We start from the raw sequence: 18,362 nt of genomic DNA on the forward strand, positions 1-18,362 counted from the left end.
ACGACGGAAACTCGGTGATAGTTTGAACATGGTTTGGGGGAAGAGCGACTGGAAACCTGGTAAACATTAACAGGATTTCGAAAAGACAAAGCTATGAAAATTATTGAAGGAAATAGTACGTCAGAGAAAAATAGGCACCGATTACGTCGGTCAACATAAATCTTTATTATTCAATGTACAAATTTATACTTAATATAAATACACGTAATTGTAAGTGTTAATGAAATTGTATCTGGTAGCACCTAAAAATTCGATGTGAATCTTTGTAAATGAATATAACAATTATGTAGATGAATAAAAACGACTATGAGAAAAATTTTCTCATACGACCCCTATTTTCTGAGCTAGAGAACTTTGAAGTTAAAAACTTATAGTGTGTATTACAGAATAAATTGACACACGATAAAATTTATAGTTTAGTAGATATGTATATTTTTAGATCGTTGTACATTCCAAGAGATCTGTTCGCCATAAAGAGACATTCTGAAGAAAATCATCATAAATTGTAATTATTTATTAAAAAAACATCGTATTTAAAGTTCTAATAAGATAGAATTTACCTTTTGTGAATATGTTGACAAGTATTTGATGTATAGTTTGGCTTCTGGTGACGCGTCAGAAGCCAGAAGGTTGTGTACTGAACGCTTTCTAGGCAGAAATACACCCAATTGTGGAGCTTTTGCTATAGTTGATCGATACGGAAAACAGGTTTGTTTACATAAATTAAGTGAACTAGTTCCCGTTATTCTTTATAAAATAATATATTAGGAAGTCTATCAAAAAATGTAGCGAAGATCAACAACGAACTCTACGAACACCAGCTTTATATCTAAATGCATTATATGCAGCTGATGCTGATTCCACAACTAGCGTACGCAAAATGTCATTACAATCTAACCTATCAACAACAACTATCCATAGGATTCTCCAGAAGCAACTTCTTCACCACTTTCACATCCAGAAAGTGCATTCCATGGAACAAGTTGATAAAACATTCGAAAGTACTGTTTACTGATAAAGATAATTTTAATAACATTTTTCCTAATAGGTGGATGGCTCGGGGAAGTCCATTTGCATGGCCACCAAGTTACCGTGAATTAAACACAATGGATTCATTTGATGGAGAATATTTTAAAAGCTTCGTATACATTTGCAACACCGGTAGATACTAGGAACGAATTAATCGATAGAATAAGCTTCCATTGTGACTCTATGAGGCAGAGTCTTCCAAGTTCAAAGTTCCGTAGACTCCAGAAGTGTGTAGATGTGCAAGATGTCCACTTTGAACATTTATTATAGTTTTTTTGTTTTTATTTGATAAGTTGTAGGCCAATCTACTAAGTTTTTATGCAGTTCAATTTTTTCCTCATGTAAGTAACACGATGTTCAACAGTATACAGTTCATTTAGAAAAGTTTGATTGTGTTTTAATACCCCCTGTAAGTATTTCCAATGAATAATTACAAATTTTTATAGTTTTCTTCAGAATGTCTCTCTATGACGAATGGTTTCCTTGGCATGTATAATGATCCAAAAATCTACAGAGTTAAGCAGATAGTATCTATGTGTTTAAAAATCGATTGAAAAATTCATTTTTGATACCTTTAGATTTTACAGGTTGTCCCTGTAAAAGTTACGATAGATAAGATAAGATAGTAGCTTAGAATTATTTATTACATCAAATACACTACTTGGACGTCCGTAACCATTCATTAAAAATTCTTACTGTTCGAATGTATAATTTAGAATTTCTCATTATCTACAGAAAACTATCAGTTCCAAATGAGTTAAGTAAGAACTATGGCTGGAGTATAGTACCACACTGTTTGTTTTATCTGCAGAAGTGATAGGCATTTCCTCGTAAAAGTTCAAATCTGCTAATACAAAAATATGGAAATATTTGTGCCATTAAATGTGTTGTAAAATAATAACTACATCTGATTTTTCTAGTTATATTTGTAACAAAGAAATTAATTTATTGTAAATATTGACAACGAATATTATCATATCAACAAAGTTCCGCACTTCGCAAAATCAGACTCTCGTGCGCTTTTAAAGTAATCAGATTATCAATTTTTTCACTGAAACATAAAAAACAAACATGAAATTAATATAATTATGTACCATTTCAATAAATACAAATAATGTTTAAAATTCTCGTGGTATAATGTAGCGCAGCTTTTTATCATACACATTCCAACGAGAACTTGAACTCTTTAGAAACTCAGAAACCAAGTTTTTCTTCCAAATATGATAAAATGACAAAAATTTCGTTAAGAGAAATACAAAATTCGTACCTAATGAAAAATTATTTGAGGTAATTTATTCCTTTGCAAATTTTTTCTTTAATTTATGAAATAAATATATACATGATCAAATGTTTTGGATTCAATTCACAAATTTATCTGTTGGATATCAAAAATAACACAAAAAAAATTGAAAAATCACAAGTTTAACAAATTAAATGTTTGAAATGATATTCTCTGACCTTCAGAAAATTATGTAACCTAATTTCAGGTGCTTCTCCTACATACGACAGGCAGACGTGGATCATGACCGTCGAGCTCGCCATGGAACTGGTCTAGGCTAACTACATATCAATACATCTTCGTAAGAGAGAGTCAAATAAACGAAAAAAGGGGACCAAAGACAAATCACTCACACAATGGAGTCGAAATACAGTGGAACAATGAAGTTCTATTAACATATAGACTGGTAGATTTAAGAAAGTTGGTTGAAGTGTTAACATCTTCATTTACATATTACATAATGATGAAGAATTTTTCCAATACTACATTAGGAATAGAACAAAAAATATCGGGAATGCAAAATTTTAGAAGTCATTTGATTTTTTTAACTCTTTATATGTTAATAAAAGATCTGTTTTGACAGGTAATTGGTGTAGATGTTTTGAAAATTCTCAGTTTCCTGTAATTTTTTTAATTTCATAAATCAATATTGGACCGAGTCTAGAATCTAATAATATAGTTTACTACAAATATGTATACTCACCCTATAGATCTCTGACTAGTGATACTGGTAACAACAACTTCGTAATCTAAAGCTTTTCTGTAAAACGTGATTGTTTGATCTGAATTTCCTATATTAAAAAGTAATATATAATCAGCTTCGTCACGCTGCCTTACAACTTGTAGCACTTGTTCATTAACTTTTATTATCGATAAATTGTCAACAATGGAACGTTTTTTAAAATTTTTCTTCAGTGTAATGAGATCTTTGTAAACGCTATAGTGACTTTTAACATCAATTTGAGCAGCTAAATTTAACCAATTTTTGCTTGAGCCTACTGGTAACCAAGGTTCTGATGTAGAAAAACCAGCATATTTAGAACTATCCCATTGGAAAGGTGTTCTTTCAAAATCTCTACTGGTTTGGTCAAAAGTCGAGCAATTTTTAATAGCTGCTGGGTCTTTTCCTTGTTCACATGTTACTTCACCGTCCGGCATTCCAATTTCTTCTCCATTATACGTTACCATAACACCCGGAAGGAGAGCTGTTAACATATTGAAACCATCCACATTATCTTGTCCAACCCTAGAAGCTACGCGGTGATTATCGTGATTGCCTAACTGAAAAAAAAAACTCCTTTAGTACGTACAATGAATATTCTAGATGTTTGGATATTATCTATCTATAGTGACACTGTGTAATAGCCCAATTGGTCAGAAGCTGAGATTCAAATGATAATTTAAAGTAAAAATAAAACATTTTGTGAATTATTTTCAATGGCCAAAATTATTATTCAGGGTATCTCATAATAATTGGGACTTTAACCAAGAATATACCAACTATAGCTCTATAAAATACTTCTGTGAAATAAGATACGAAGCGTTAGGAATATTTTTCTCTGTTTCTCATTATAAAAAATTTTGAAAATGAATATCATAGACAACATAGGTCTATAAACATTGAAGGCCAATTTCTATCTTCTTTTTAACGATTTACGGTCGGTCCTTTGGCTTTTTTAAAAAAAGAGCTCGAATGATATGTTTTCCTATTCATTCTGCTTACATCTCCTTCGTTATGTCTTTATATGATTGTCTCTGGAAATGCATAAGTTTTCTCTACTTCTGTATGACTAATTCTTCTCTGTGACCCTTATTCTTTCATCTGTATTCCTATTCTTTTCTGCGAGTATCCATAATTCACGAACGTAAAGTACTTCAATCATCGTTTTGTAAATTCATATCTTTGTTTGAGTGAGGCTTAAGTTAAATTGCTGCGAGCTCCTACTGCTTTCTATTAGAAAGCCTTCTATTTATTTCGTCATCCTTATTGTTCATTTTTTCGTAATATCTTGAGATAAAGCGTTCAAATTATAGAAAAATAGGTATTACGATAAGTCAACAATTATCTTCTAACATAACAATACAAAAATATAAAGAGGGTAATTGACGAATTTTGATAAAGTGATTCAAATGATATATCTACCTCTAATTGGACATACAAAATTACCAAAATACTCATTACCATTACAGCGATACAGTGACGTCAGTACATAGTAAGCTGGTAAAAAGTTAACTGCATTTTTCAGTGTTTATATGTTATGAAAATTCTTTTGAATTTAGGTGGTGCATAATGCCTCAATCTATTAATACACTTAAATATCTATTCATTCACGTATCTACAAATTTCTTGAGATGAAATGTTTTGAAAAAAAATAGACATTATAATGTGTTTCGGATATATTGCTTTGCTTGCAGTAAGTCGATTATAATTTGAAGTAATACTAAACGTATATTTCAGTCAATCAACTTTCTGTGAGCATGTGTAGTCACCCATCGGTCGTAGATGCACTTGCAGTCGAATGGAGGAAGATGAAGCATCAGTGGAGAAAATTGTGTATATAACAAAGAGTGAACTTTCAAATAACTGAGGAATTTGATTCAAAGATCCAATTTTGTACATATTTCTATATCATTGGAATTATACCAACTACTCTTCTAGTTATAAAAAAAAACATTTCTCTTTTAATTAATATTTACTTGTATTCATTAATTCCTGTCTTCATTGTAACTGTTCAAACGTCAAAGATTTGGAATGGTTGTGGCTTGTTTCCATGAAAATATTTTATTATAAACAAAAATAACTTACCACCCAGTTGCTCGTAGCACCTTTTGGAAGGTACACTTGCCATTTGTTGATAGCGTTAGCTATGTCATCAACGGTAAAATTTGAATTTGGTAAATTAGTCAAGAGGTTGAAATTGAAAGTGAAATGGGCCCCCAGATCTGTACTGGAACCATAATATAGAACTGTGTTTTCTGGAGTCGTGTAAGCTTCAGTCATTATAACTCTATAAACATAATAGAAATTCCAATAAAAGCCATGTTGAATATGGAGCTATATTACATTGGATCCGCCAAATTATTTCTCTTAGCATAGTCGTCCACTAAGGCTCTGAAAGAATATATGATGCTGTAGGTTTCATCACGGTCTTTGAGAATATTTTCCCTATTCAAACAAATAGGATCTATATCACATGCTGTATAACCACGAGCTAAAGGTGCGTCTGCGAACGTAGCATCTTCTACTAAAAAAGGAACGGCATCCATCCGAAAACCAGATACTCCCATATCTAACCAGAAAAGGATAACTTTCTGGAAATAAGAATACGTATATATCTATACTCTACTTCTTCGTAGAAATATAATGATTTATAGTGGAAATAGTAAGAAACTGATTAGTATTTTCCCATTATAAAACCGTGATTGCTCAATTTTGAATCATAAAAATTACCTCAAAATGAAAAATCAACTATATAAATAAAAGTTCAGTGTACGCAACGAAAACAAAACAATAAATATTTTAAAGATAATCCCAACGATCCTCTAATGTTGGCAAAAGAACCACTTAACCTCTCCAAATTATTCATATGGATGTTTTTTTATTTTTGACTGAAAAAGCTACTTCTTTCTAATCCAAGTTCTAACAAATTGTTTCAGGGATATCATCATTTCGCTTAAGAGAAACTAATATAATGCCGGTCATCGAATAGCGAAAATGTTCTCACTTTGTAAAACCATAATCGCCTTACGACGTAGTTAACAAATCCATCATTAAGAATTGTACAGAGTTGTACTCAATATAACAAGCGAAGATAAGTACAGTAAAATTAAATACAAAGATAAATAATTTGTTGCTTCACAATTTTATTTACAGCTTAAAATCTGAAGAAAAATTTACATAGTAATTTTTCATGGAAGTTACTAGTGGAGCTAAAAAATCTTTTTTGTTTTTGTTGCCATAATATAGATACCTTTAATACAGTGAATATTTTAAAATAGTGAAATCATACTGGAGAATAACTTTTTAGCTTCATAACTATGAATTTTTCATGGAAATTTCTAAAATTGTCACTAACCAAGTTTTTCTCCTGTAGTCTTCATTTATAATACATATACGAGGGTTGCTACTTAAGTTTTGGGATAGACAAATAAAAACCAATATTTATATTTAGATATGGCTTTATAGATTTTCAAGATCTTCTCCATTACGATCAATACACTTTTGTATGCGTTTGAACCAATTGTCGAAACATTGTGTCATTTCGATTGAGGTACCTCCAAAACATTTATAAACGCTTCAACCGTTGACAACGCAATTTATTTTTGATATGCAGGAATAAGAAGAAATCATTGGGTGCGAAACAAGGACTATACGGCAGATGACCCATTAACTTGATGTTTTGGCTGTTCCAAAACGTTTTTGTTTGAACTGATGTGTGAGATCTCGCACTGTCGTGGTGAGAATGATTCGTCTTCTTCGATTGCTTCCCCGATTTTTTTGAAAACTTCTGGAAACTAAATGCTAGTGTACAATTTAGATTTGGTCGTTCTACTTTGCTCTAATTGAAAGTTGGCGAAATGTCCAGTTATTCCGAAAAACAGTCGACCATTTGCTTTGAAGTGCTTCGTGCGCGAAGAACTTTTGTTGGATTTAGCTGATCTTGAAAGACCCATGCAGCCGATTGTTATTTAGTTTCGGGTTCGTATGCGTAGATCCAGGAATCGTCGTTTGTCCCGATCTTTTTTGTCTTTTGAAGCACGACTATTGAATTTATAGAAAAACACATAAAAATACACATAGTACGAAAATGAGATTTAACTCGTTTTGATCGAGATGAATATATCAAGTATCACTAAGCAACTCAAATAGCACTCGTATGACAAAACGTTCTGCGTACGTCCACCGACTGATTTTTGTTTAGTTTCGGGTTCATAAGCATAGATCTAGGATTCATCGTTTGTCCCGATCTTATAGTAGTCTTTTGAAGCACCGCTATGGAATTTATAGAAAAACACATAAAAAACCATGTGATTTAACTCGTTTTGATCGAAATGAATGTTCCAAGTGTCAGTAAGCAATTCAAATATCACTCGTATGACAACACCTTCTACGTACGTCCAACATTAAAAATGTCAAACTTTATGATGGCAATGTCAAGTCTCAAAACTTGAACAATACCTCTCGTAATTTGTCCCACAACAACTCTATCGTGTAGTGGTCGGGCGACTGCGATGGCCAATTATTGATTTCAGTACATTTTCTCTTTTCATTTCTTTCAAATACCTATTTTTTACATAGCTTCGAGGATTGGGATCGTTGTCACGCTTCTAATTTTTCTGCGGATCAGGCGCTGGCCAAAACGTACTATTTCCTTCAATAGTTTTCATAGCCTTGTCTTTTCGAAATCCTTTTAATGTTTACCAGGTTTTCATTCGCACTTCCTCCAAACTATCACCGAGCTTCCGTCGTGTTATCTTCAGCGGTTGTGGGTTTTCGAGGCCGCCCTGAATGTTTTATATCGCTCCTGGTAACCGCATATTTTTTCACATTTTAGTCCACGGTGGAGAAGAGAGAAATTTGTTAAAGTGTATTAATTTGAATTTTAATAAATGGATTATAGGTGGGCAACAAATTTTTACCGGTAGTGTCGATATTTAAACTATCTTAAATATCTTGAAGCTCGGCGGTACAAGTCGGTTGACCAGATACAGTTAATATGGCAGGCAGTTTGGCGATAGGATAAACAAGAAAGAAATCGATAACATGGTAATAATGTTGAGGGTCGTCGAGCTTCTAGGCATTTTTTTACAATTAACAGTAATAGACGAACTCGCAATAATTGATAATATCTAATACATTCGGCTCTCTTCAAATGAAAAAAAAAATTAATTTGGGAACATGGTTTGTCACAAATCAAAATATTATGAGCGATACTGAGGAGAAATTACGATCAACATAAATTTAATTGATAGTCATTGTTCGGTTATCTAAATAATCCATTTGACTTGATAACCATCAAACTTATCACATATATTTGTCTCAAAAATGATAACTAATCTTCCACAATAACATTTCATATTAATTTAGTCATATGTTCAAAATTGAGGACCCCGCCTTTGTCTCATAGAACTATTCACACAGTTATTCTAGATATTTCGAAAACTAGGTTCTAATAGGTTATTTTGTTTAGTGGAAATACAGAATTGAATGTTGTTATATAAAATTTTTACTCCAAAGAATAATTTTTGTCACAAAAACGGAAAAGTGTCCTAAATTAGGATAAAACAATGCACAAAATTCGTTCTTGAAAAATATGAGAGAACTGATAAAAACTCGATAAACTTGATTTGTAGTTTATGGAAATAATTACATAATTAAAATCTGTTTTTCTCAATTGCTTTTCCTAACATACAATAGCTAGAAGTACAGTGAGCAGATTTCCAAATTTAATGAAACAGTAAGCGTGGGGGATCCTACAAAATTTGGATTACCAGGGATAAGCGATGATGCAAAGTTAAACATTTTAATGTTATTAGAAGACAATCACACACGCAACTATAACAGATGTTGTCTCACAACAAAATATTAGTCGTTTGTAGTCAAGTTTTTAAAAAATAAAGAGAGTTCACGAGCTCTCAGGAGATGATCCGGACAAACATTTGACATTTTTTGAAATCTTCATGAGGCATTGTAATGAAAATCCATATTTTCCCAATAGTGTAGTAAATCGATACAAATTTCGCTACTGGGGCCGGGAAAACGCCCACTGGATTCAGCCAAAACACACCCAGCGCCTCCAAAAAATTATTAATTGGTGTGAATTGCCACAGGAAGATTTATTGGACCTAACTTCTCTCGGGGGAATTCAACAGCTGAGCAATATTTGCAGCATCTCCGTATGGCAGTACTTCCGAACCTAATTGAAGCATTTCCGAATCTAAATAATTAAGAAAACTTGAATGCCAGTATTTGGTTTTAATGAAGGTGAATGGGAAGACGTGGATCAAGAAGTTGTCAACTAGGTTTTCTTATCTCATCCCCCTCGATATTTTTTCCGTAGTATCTACGTTAATCGACCAGATAATTTGACATTTAGACTTTTATAACTTTGTAAATCAGGTTCACTATCGCCTTGTGAACTAGGCACGTCATAACTTTGACAAATTTCACGTTTTATTTTTTTAAGTTATGTCAAATGACGCAGAATAGAATAAACTCTAAATTTTTTCACAAATGAGCATAATACCGACTTATCATATTACTAGACTTGAATCTACTTCAAAAACACGTAAATATGAGTGCTACTAAATGTAATTTTTGAATTGTAAAGATGATGCATAAAACTTGCATGTCTCTTGCTGACCATCAATAACACCACTCATTTAGATTGCAGTGTTCAGGCTATAATGTATATTAAAGCACATTTTTTATATCATTTTTAAAAAATACTTTTAGAAGATCGTATAAAATAATCAAAATGATAATTTCACCTTCATTTCTTCCAGTACCATGGGATTTCTGTAGTTAAGATCAGGCTGTTGTTCAGAAAAGTCGTGGAAGTAATATTGTTGTCTACCTTCATGCCATTTCCAAGCAGAACCTTTGAATTCAGATAACTAAAATAGGAATAAAATAATTAATATGTTAAATGAGTAAAAGTAATAATAATAACGCATTAGTATAATGCAATAGCTTTTAAGAAATTTGATATTTAATGAATAATAAAAACGTTTTTTCTTGATGTACCATAACCGATAAAAACATACCCAATTATTTGGAGGAGAATGAGGATCACCATCTTTACCATCTCTCCATATATAAAAATCTTCATATCCCTTAGTTCTATTAGCAGACAAAAGGAACCAATCGTGCTGATCACTGGTATGATTAGGAACAAAATCCAAAATAATTTTAATTCCAAGCTCCTTAGCAGCTTCCAATAAACTCTTGAAATCTTCCATAGTTCCGTAATCTTTGTCGATTTCGTAATAATTTCTTATGTCATATCCTTGATCCACTTGAGGAGAATCGAAGATTGGGGATAGCCATGTTGCTGATACCCCCAAATTTTTTAAATGATCTAGTTTACTGGTGATACCTAAATTAGTGGAAATATAATTATAAAATAATACTAATCAAAGTTTGAGATTTCAATAATATCTTCATTATTATTTTACCAGATATCTTTGTCACTTCGTAGTAACTAAAACCTGTATATATTAGATTTTGAATTTTATTCTTTATGTGCGTTTGGAAACATACAAAATATACGAACAATATGTATAAGTTGAAAAGGACACATCAGTTTTTTAATGCAAATATATTCTTAATGGTCAAAAACAATAAATTAGTACACAATCTATACAGCATATGTTTCACCTTTGGAGTTTGTTTAGTATTTGTTTGGCAGCCAATAGTGAATGTTTTCAGTGAATTTGTAAACATGGAACAAATTGGTCATCCTTATGTAATACAATACTTTTACCGGCTCCAATGAAAGCAAAGACCGCTCCATTTGCAGACAAGATTATGGTGTCGGTTTTCTGGGATGCGCGTGGGATAATTTTTATTGACTATGGTGAAACGGCGAGTATTATGCAAACTCTTCAAGTCCTTATCAAAATATGATATTGACACTGACAATTTGCTTATTTGTATTGATCACCTTTATCATGAATATCAAAATTAGGATAAAATCAACTTAGAACTTTGTTCTAATAAGAAAAATTGTGTGTGTGTGTGTGTGTGTGTGTGTGTGTGTGTGAGTGCATCTGAATGCTCTTGATTTTAGATCTCTTCTGTCGTTTTAAAATTAATTTTTTTTTTTTATAATTTTTAATAGAAAGATGGTTTTTGACGTTTCAACTTTTCTTTAAGTCTTTATCAAAATAAAGTACTACATAATCAATAAAATGTATTGCAGATTTTTCCAAAAATAAAATATGAAATATTGGTCGTTATTTTTGGAACTCAGGAATATCTACATCTTCACATTTCAATTTGCTTCTTAAACATTATCCACATTTTTTTATTTTGATAAAAATTTATCTTTCTTTTAAAAATTTTGAAACAGAAGAGACCTAAAATATATCAAAAGGTTTAAGAAATAAGAAATTTATACATATACATATATATAAAACTTTGATTCTACACTTCTACACATCCGGTATAAAATATGTTCGAAAGCACTTGACATTTTTGCGATTGTATACTTAGCATAATAGAATGGGAACCTTGAAATAATTTTCATAAAGTGGAAAGATTATTTTGCTATTTTATAAAAATATTATGTTCTATGAAGTGGTAATGATTATTGGACTCGTGAAAATGATTAAACACATTATATAATGGACATCATTACACGTAACAACCACGGTGAGGTATAGTTACAAATGAACAAATGAGAATCTATATCCGATTTTATACACTCCATACTATTCTTAATATACCACGTCCGATAAATAAAACCACCTAATCAGGAATTACCTATGCATTACATAGGCTTTCTAAGGGAACACTTAAATGAACATCTCTAGAGAATAAAATTGAAAACACTGACAACTGCAAGTTTTGTGGAGAAGAGGATGGAAGAACTTAGCACTTAATCTCAGCAGCAGGCGCCCGTGCCCGGATATTTGGTTTGACTGTGATCGAAGGTGGAGAACTAACCTTTCTGAAACCGTCCCAAATAATAGTATTAATAAATGATTTGGGACTATACTAAGAGAAAGCTGTAACATGTATGTCCTGTCTAGCTCAAACAAAAGGTTGACTAATAGATCTTTCAGGATACAGTACCCCGCCAAACCCTTTATATCTCAGTCTATTTATCTATCTAGGTCAAATAATTAGTGTTAATAAAAACGCCTTCAGCTTCTTATCGAAGCAAAAGTGAGAAATAAAGTTTCAAGAACTGGAAATACCTTTGCAAAAATTAACGTTATTTATAAATTTACCAAATATATTTATTGATAATAAACGGAATTAGACAATTTTCACTTAAATTGTGTTTCTAAAAAAAACAAAGAATAAAGAAACTCCTCCGAACTTATAAGATATCTTCTGTAGAATGCTAGGGAGTGGTTCGGGGACGTTTTTCGTTTAGCAGACGGTCGTAATGTAGCTGTGAGTATTCTTCATTAATAGACACGTCTGTTAAATAATACCAACAATTTACTTAAACAACACATGGGTGTTGATAAATATGGAACTATCCAATGTACACAGGGACTACGTGAAATAATACAATCCGTTCCTATACTATTATACCTAAGTTGTAAAAACTATTTATTAACATAAAATTCAAATAAATAAAGTTTCAATAATCTGATTACTGTTCTCATTGGATGTCCAGACTATATAGAACAATCAATGCTAGTTTATGCTGTCTTAAATACTAATTCTATTGTATACAAAAGCAATAATTAATTATATTTATGGTCGTCACGTCATATCAATACAAAAATAAGGGTAAGTAATTTGAGGAGTTGATGGGACTTCAAGTGTCTGAGGGACTTATAGAACAGCTTAAGTTGAGGACGGTCAGTTCGCAATAAATATTAACGAATACAATAATAAGTAGAAGTTAAATAAGTAGATTTATAATTATCATAAAATAAAGATAATATAATAAAGAGACATATTGTATAACTTAATATATAGTTAACAAATCTTAAATGGTTCCCATCAGGAATGGCGAGATAATTCCCAGCATTTTCCGGCGAAAATAAAAAACAACTATTTTGATTAAAGGCTACGGTTATACTTATTTGTTTGCAGCAATAAAAGGTACTGAATTCGACATGCGCAATCTTTCTATTGCGCAGTGAATGTTTTATATAATATCCATATTTGTATTCTGATTGTAAAATGTTAACAATTACTCCATATCGAATATTCGATTTGATCGACTGTTATTTAATAAGATTAATCCTTATAATGTTTTAGTCACTATGTCCAGAGAAGTATTTTTATTTCATTTTCTCAAGACTTTTCATACTAAAATAATTTTTTTATTATTGATTTTAATAATGAAACATTTCATTTGACTTTAATAAAGGTAGTAAAAATTAGAATTTGGAATCAGATTACTTTCCCAAATGCTCTACAGTTAATTGAATAAATGCATTTAAAAAAGCACTTAGGAACGTTGTTATTTAGATACATAAACATCATTGAAATGAACATTATACGACAAGGAACTGAGATATTTTTCCTGGTATCGTAGATTTTTACCAAGGTTAATAAAGAAAAAATGAATTGGCTTCGTCAGTAGGACACGTTGTTAAATGTAAGTTCAAACACTCTCGCCACTATCTATTTAACTTCTACTTACTATTGTATTCGTTAAGATTTATTGTAAACTGACCGTTTCAACATCTTACTTAAGCGGTTAATTATAACTTTTTTTACAATAGGATTAGTATTTAAGAGAGCATAAAGATGCATAGTATGTTCTAAATAGTTTTGACATTCAACGAGAACTGTAGTCAGATTATTGTAAACACTTTATTTATTTATATTTTATGTTAATAAATAGTTTTTACAAAGTTGTGAATTAAGTTATTTAACTACTTCGAATAAACAAGGTTGTGTTGTTCTTCAATCAGTTTCTTATATGGAGAAATTCAGCTACATTGTTACCAATTAGCAAACATATTGAATGCAAGTCAGGACTTCATATAGGTACTGAGAGAATTACTAAAAACATTAAATAAATAAACTTATTTATATCGAAAATATTTTTGAAAATTAAGGGAATAATACAGTGAAGGTTTCAGCTCTTGAATATTCTATAACCAAGTACTGCCATCTACCTAGTTGAGTGGTCGGCAAACCTATTAGCTGCATTGAATATAATTTGTTTGTTCACGCAATTTGTGGTAATACGGAATCTGAAGCAAAAAGTTACGACAAAAAGATTTTATGTAAAATTCATAAAAACCATATGAATCAAATAACAAAACGTAAAAAAGCCAAGGAAGGTTCATAAGAGCAAACCAGAAAAATGGTATCCATTTCTGATGCTAATAATCGAAAAAGAACAACAGTCAGATTTAAAATACTTATAGTTGGCAGATCAAAAACTGATCTCCGTTCAACTTTAATTGTAATTCTTGCAAGATCTTATGACAAACTGTATAAAATGGGCAATAAAAGTGAAATTTTTAAGCAATTATTTGCATGATATTAATCCAGCGTTTGCCAAGAAAAGTTGATTGCAAAAGATGACGTTCCTGATGTCGAACCGCGACATAGCAGTTAATAACTCGAGTCCAGGGCTTCAGAAAATGGGATTGCAAATATAAATGTGCGACTAATACAGCTAATTGAAAAATATTTTTTATGAAATTCAAATTTTACCTACCTGTAGTTGCTAACTAATACTAATAAATAATTCTTATTCTACTAAATTTTCTTGATTTTAGGTTTCTTCTGTTTTTTTTTTAATTTTTGAAAGATTGACAAAAAATTGACGTTTCTACTTTTCTTGAAGTCTATATCAAAATAGGATATTGACACCCACAATTTACGTATTTATATTGATCAGAAGAGAAAACATAACAAAATATTTGTTAATTTAACTTTATTTATTGAATAAAAAGTTGCAGGTACTTTCGATATTTGAAACTCAATGAATATTTTTCGAAGAATATAAGATACACATTTCATATAGCATAATTTATACCACCTAAGGTTGTGAAGCTTGCTTAACAATCCAGGGTGGTGAATTGACTTACAACCAAAGAGGTTATATTAAAGATAGAGAGAGCGGCAAGTGAAATTTTATTATTGGAAAAGAGATAAAGAGCTCTGCCAGCAATATAAATCAAAACTTGTCAAATTACTCTGCTGTTTCCACCTATCGAAACTTGGATATCAAGGAGATCCAATCAGAATTAAGTCCCTGCATTGACAATACCCCTCCTTACTACAGACCTAGAACTTGCCCACTCCAATAAACATAATTAAACGAAAATTACTTAGAACCTTAAGTAAATATGATAAATTATAAGGTATACCCAGATGCATCAAAAATCAAGATGAAACTGGAGCCGCCTTCTACTCCGAAAACCTTTCGAAATTCTTTGTACTCCCTTCCATTACATCTATCCACTATGCTGTACTGTTTGCCATTCTAAATGCTCTTAAGGAATTTCAGAAAATTGGATTCAAGAATATACTTAAAATAACAGATTCTCAACGTTCACTAACGGCAATCTGTCAACAATACCCCGACCATCCTATTGCCATTCATATTAAGAAGGAGCTCCTCGCTTGAAAGAGTAGATGGATTAGCAAAAAATGCGTATAACAACGAGCAATCAGTAAAGACTAACTATAAATAACAAACCAATGTGTAATAGTAAATTAACAGTGAAAAACCTCTTAATTGACTGTTTAAAATATGACAATTAACGAAAAATTAATCAATTATTACATTGACTGGAAAAGCTACTTCAAGAACACCCAAAGAAACTTATAAACTATCTGAAAGACTGCAAACTAAGTAGTTAAATCTAAAGATTCAACATCGAATGTATTAAACCTTAGGTACTCACTAATAACCCTGCGTGGTTGATGTGTAAAAAATTTTTAAAAAATCAGAATAAAGCGGAGAAAGATAGAAAGTGGTATACCGATGTTCTTTCTCTCTCTATCAATAACTCGGGCCCACTTGAACAAGCTACAATACCTCTCTCTCTCTTTCTCTCGAGTTATTTGCAATATTAGATGGAGAAAGATATATCTTTACAACATAGCTTTTACAATATTAGCAAAATTATGGGACTATGAAATTTCGTAAATTGCAATTTTAAATTTTCAGTGGCTTGTTTGCTTTAAACATTGATATAGGCAAAGTTAGAAATGATCAAACAAGCCGATAATGTGACACAATCTATTGTGTCCGTAGCACTAACATAATTGCATTAATGACTTTTCAAATAAAAATCACAAATAAAAAATAAGTTTCATTTTTGCTAGTTAAGTTTGCTTCAACAGTAGACGCTAATTTTACTAATTTTTAGAATTATGCGCTAATTTTCATGAATAACCTAAATAGTTTTTATTTATCAGCAAAATTATTAGAACAAACATATAAATAATAAAAAACCAAAGAGAATATTGCTTAAGGACCTATATAAATTCAATAATAAGTGAGATATTGCTCGTTGAAGGATGGCTATTTTTGGAGAACCCCGATATTGAAAACTTTAACCTCAAATAACTTGATATTGATGAAATTTTTGGGAAAAACTTTAGAGATATTTTCCAAAATACATGTAAAACCCTTTAAAATGGGTACTGTCAAATATCTTTTGCATAAGAGTTGACTGATTTATAACAAAATAAGGTTTCTTCTTTTTCTTTTTTGGAAATATGTAATAAATATACCCTACCATTGCCAACCTAATCGAAATTAATCGTGATCCATATGCAATTAACTTTATTTATGTATTATTGATATGATTAAATTGAACATTGCATTTTCGTAATCTTGAAAAAAAATGATTTTTTCTCAAATAAACCAAAAACTATTATGTTATGAAAAAAAGTTTCAAATATTAATTGTTGGGTTTTTGTTGCCAAAAATTTTGAGCTTTTTCAAATCTTACAAATTGAAGGAGATAGATCATTTGTTCAAGGTTTGCATTCGCGTACCAAATGTGACTTATGCAACCCCTTAGAGCTGCGCGCTTTTAGAAAAAATTTCAATTATGACGTTGAAATACTTGAAATCCCCTATAAAATGCGTATTTAAAAGAGTTTCTATCTTGAAAATTGAGCGAGTTATTGTCGAAAAACCAACTGCTTTTTTTTTCAAAATGTCGGAGCACGAGTTTTGGAACTTTGGAAAAAGAGGAGCGTACAATCGAGCTACAGCTGACACGAACGAGAAGAAGAAGATATTAGTGATGGTAAAATAAAATTGTTTTTTATATTATTTTCTAAATAAAAGTTTTTATTGATTTTATAAGATACTTTTATTTTCTCATTATTTTTCTGCAATTTTGAAATGTTTGGTCATTGAAGATGGGTTTCAGAAGGGTTGAAATATTTAGAAAGCAACACTTCTTAAAAAACTGACGACATATTCTCAATTCAATATAAATACACTTTTGAACAATGTTTAATTTATAAAAGAATCGTTTAGATTATTTAGTACATTTAGAGCATCTTCTAATAAGGACATGAGGTTTATGCAGAAAATTTCGTCGAAAAGATTTTTCGTTTTATATATTGTTCGGTAATGTTTTATTAAAATTATATGTTAATATGTTTTTACCTTGAATTTTGACTGAATTTTTTTGAATCATTATTTTCCATTGTAAGATAACAAAATTAAAATTACTAACAAATAACATTGCCCTAGAATTACTTATACTCAATTAACTATACATTATATAAATCTGAAAATACACAATGAAAATATTATAGAAATGGTAGCTTGTTTCAAAAATTCTCTGTCGTTAAACTTTCATTGTAAGTTACTTTTCTAAACATCATACACTTGTACTAAATTCCATAGATAAGTTTCAAATCAGAAAATTCAGCCTGTGTCTAAATATCATGTTTACTTGCCTTTCAAATCTCCTATACCATCTCCGTCACTATCCATAAAAGATCTTGGATAAATTTGATAAAAAACGGCGGTTTGCCACCAATCTAAGTCGTCATTATCGTTTAAGTTATTACAAAATTGTGAGTAACTAGTAGAAAAAAACACTATTACAATAATAACTGTTTTACTTATCATTTCACCGGATCGCTACCAAATGCTATAATCTGACGTGATAGTTCCGATATTTATAAGCACTAGTCACACTTATCTATACACGCATCACGATTTTGAAGCTATTCATAGTTTTTCATAACTTTAAGTGACATGTAATAGAAATACACGGTTTATTAGAGATTAATTTTGAAGAAAAATGGATTTTTCATAAAAATATCAAAAACAATTGATAACAAAAGTATTCATATGGATCATTTATGAATGACAATCCATATTTCTGTCAAAAATGTTCGGACGTTTTCATCTTATAATAT

The 18,362-nt window shown here is 30.9% G+C and overlaps 1 protein-coding gene across 1 annotated transcript; it reads right to left on the reverse strand.

Annotated features, from left to right (window-relative positions):
• Window positions 1-1,935: 1,935 nt before the first annotated feature.
• LOC130446512 (maltase 2-like) lies at window positions 1,936-18,134 on the reverse strand. The gene is made up of 7 exons (XM_056782822.1): window positions 17,895-18,134; window positions 10,076-10,407; window positions 9,800-9,925; window positions 5,373-5,620; window positions 5,115-5,316; window positions 3,012-3,589; window positions 1,936-2,080 (listed from the first exon to the last, which is right to left on the reverse strand). The coding sequence occupies exons 1-7, from the start codon at window positions 18,067-18,069 to the stop codon at window positions 2,008-2,010; spliced, it is 1,734 nt and encodes a 577-aa protein (XP_056638800.1). The 5' UTR covers window positions 18,070-18,134; the 3' UTR covers window positions 1,936-2,007.
• Window positions 18,135-18,362: the final 228 nt, after the last annotated feature.

This window comes from Diorhabda sublineata, chromosome 7 (genome assembly GCF_026230105.1).
Source record: "Diorhabda sublineata isolate icDioSubl1.1 chromosome 7, icDioSubl1.1, whole genome shotgun sequence".
Lineage (NCBI taxonomy): Eukaryota > Metazoa > Arthropoda > Insecta > Coleoptera > Chrysomelidae > Diorhabda > Diorhabda sublineata.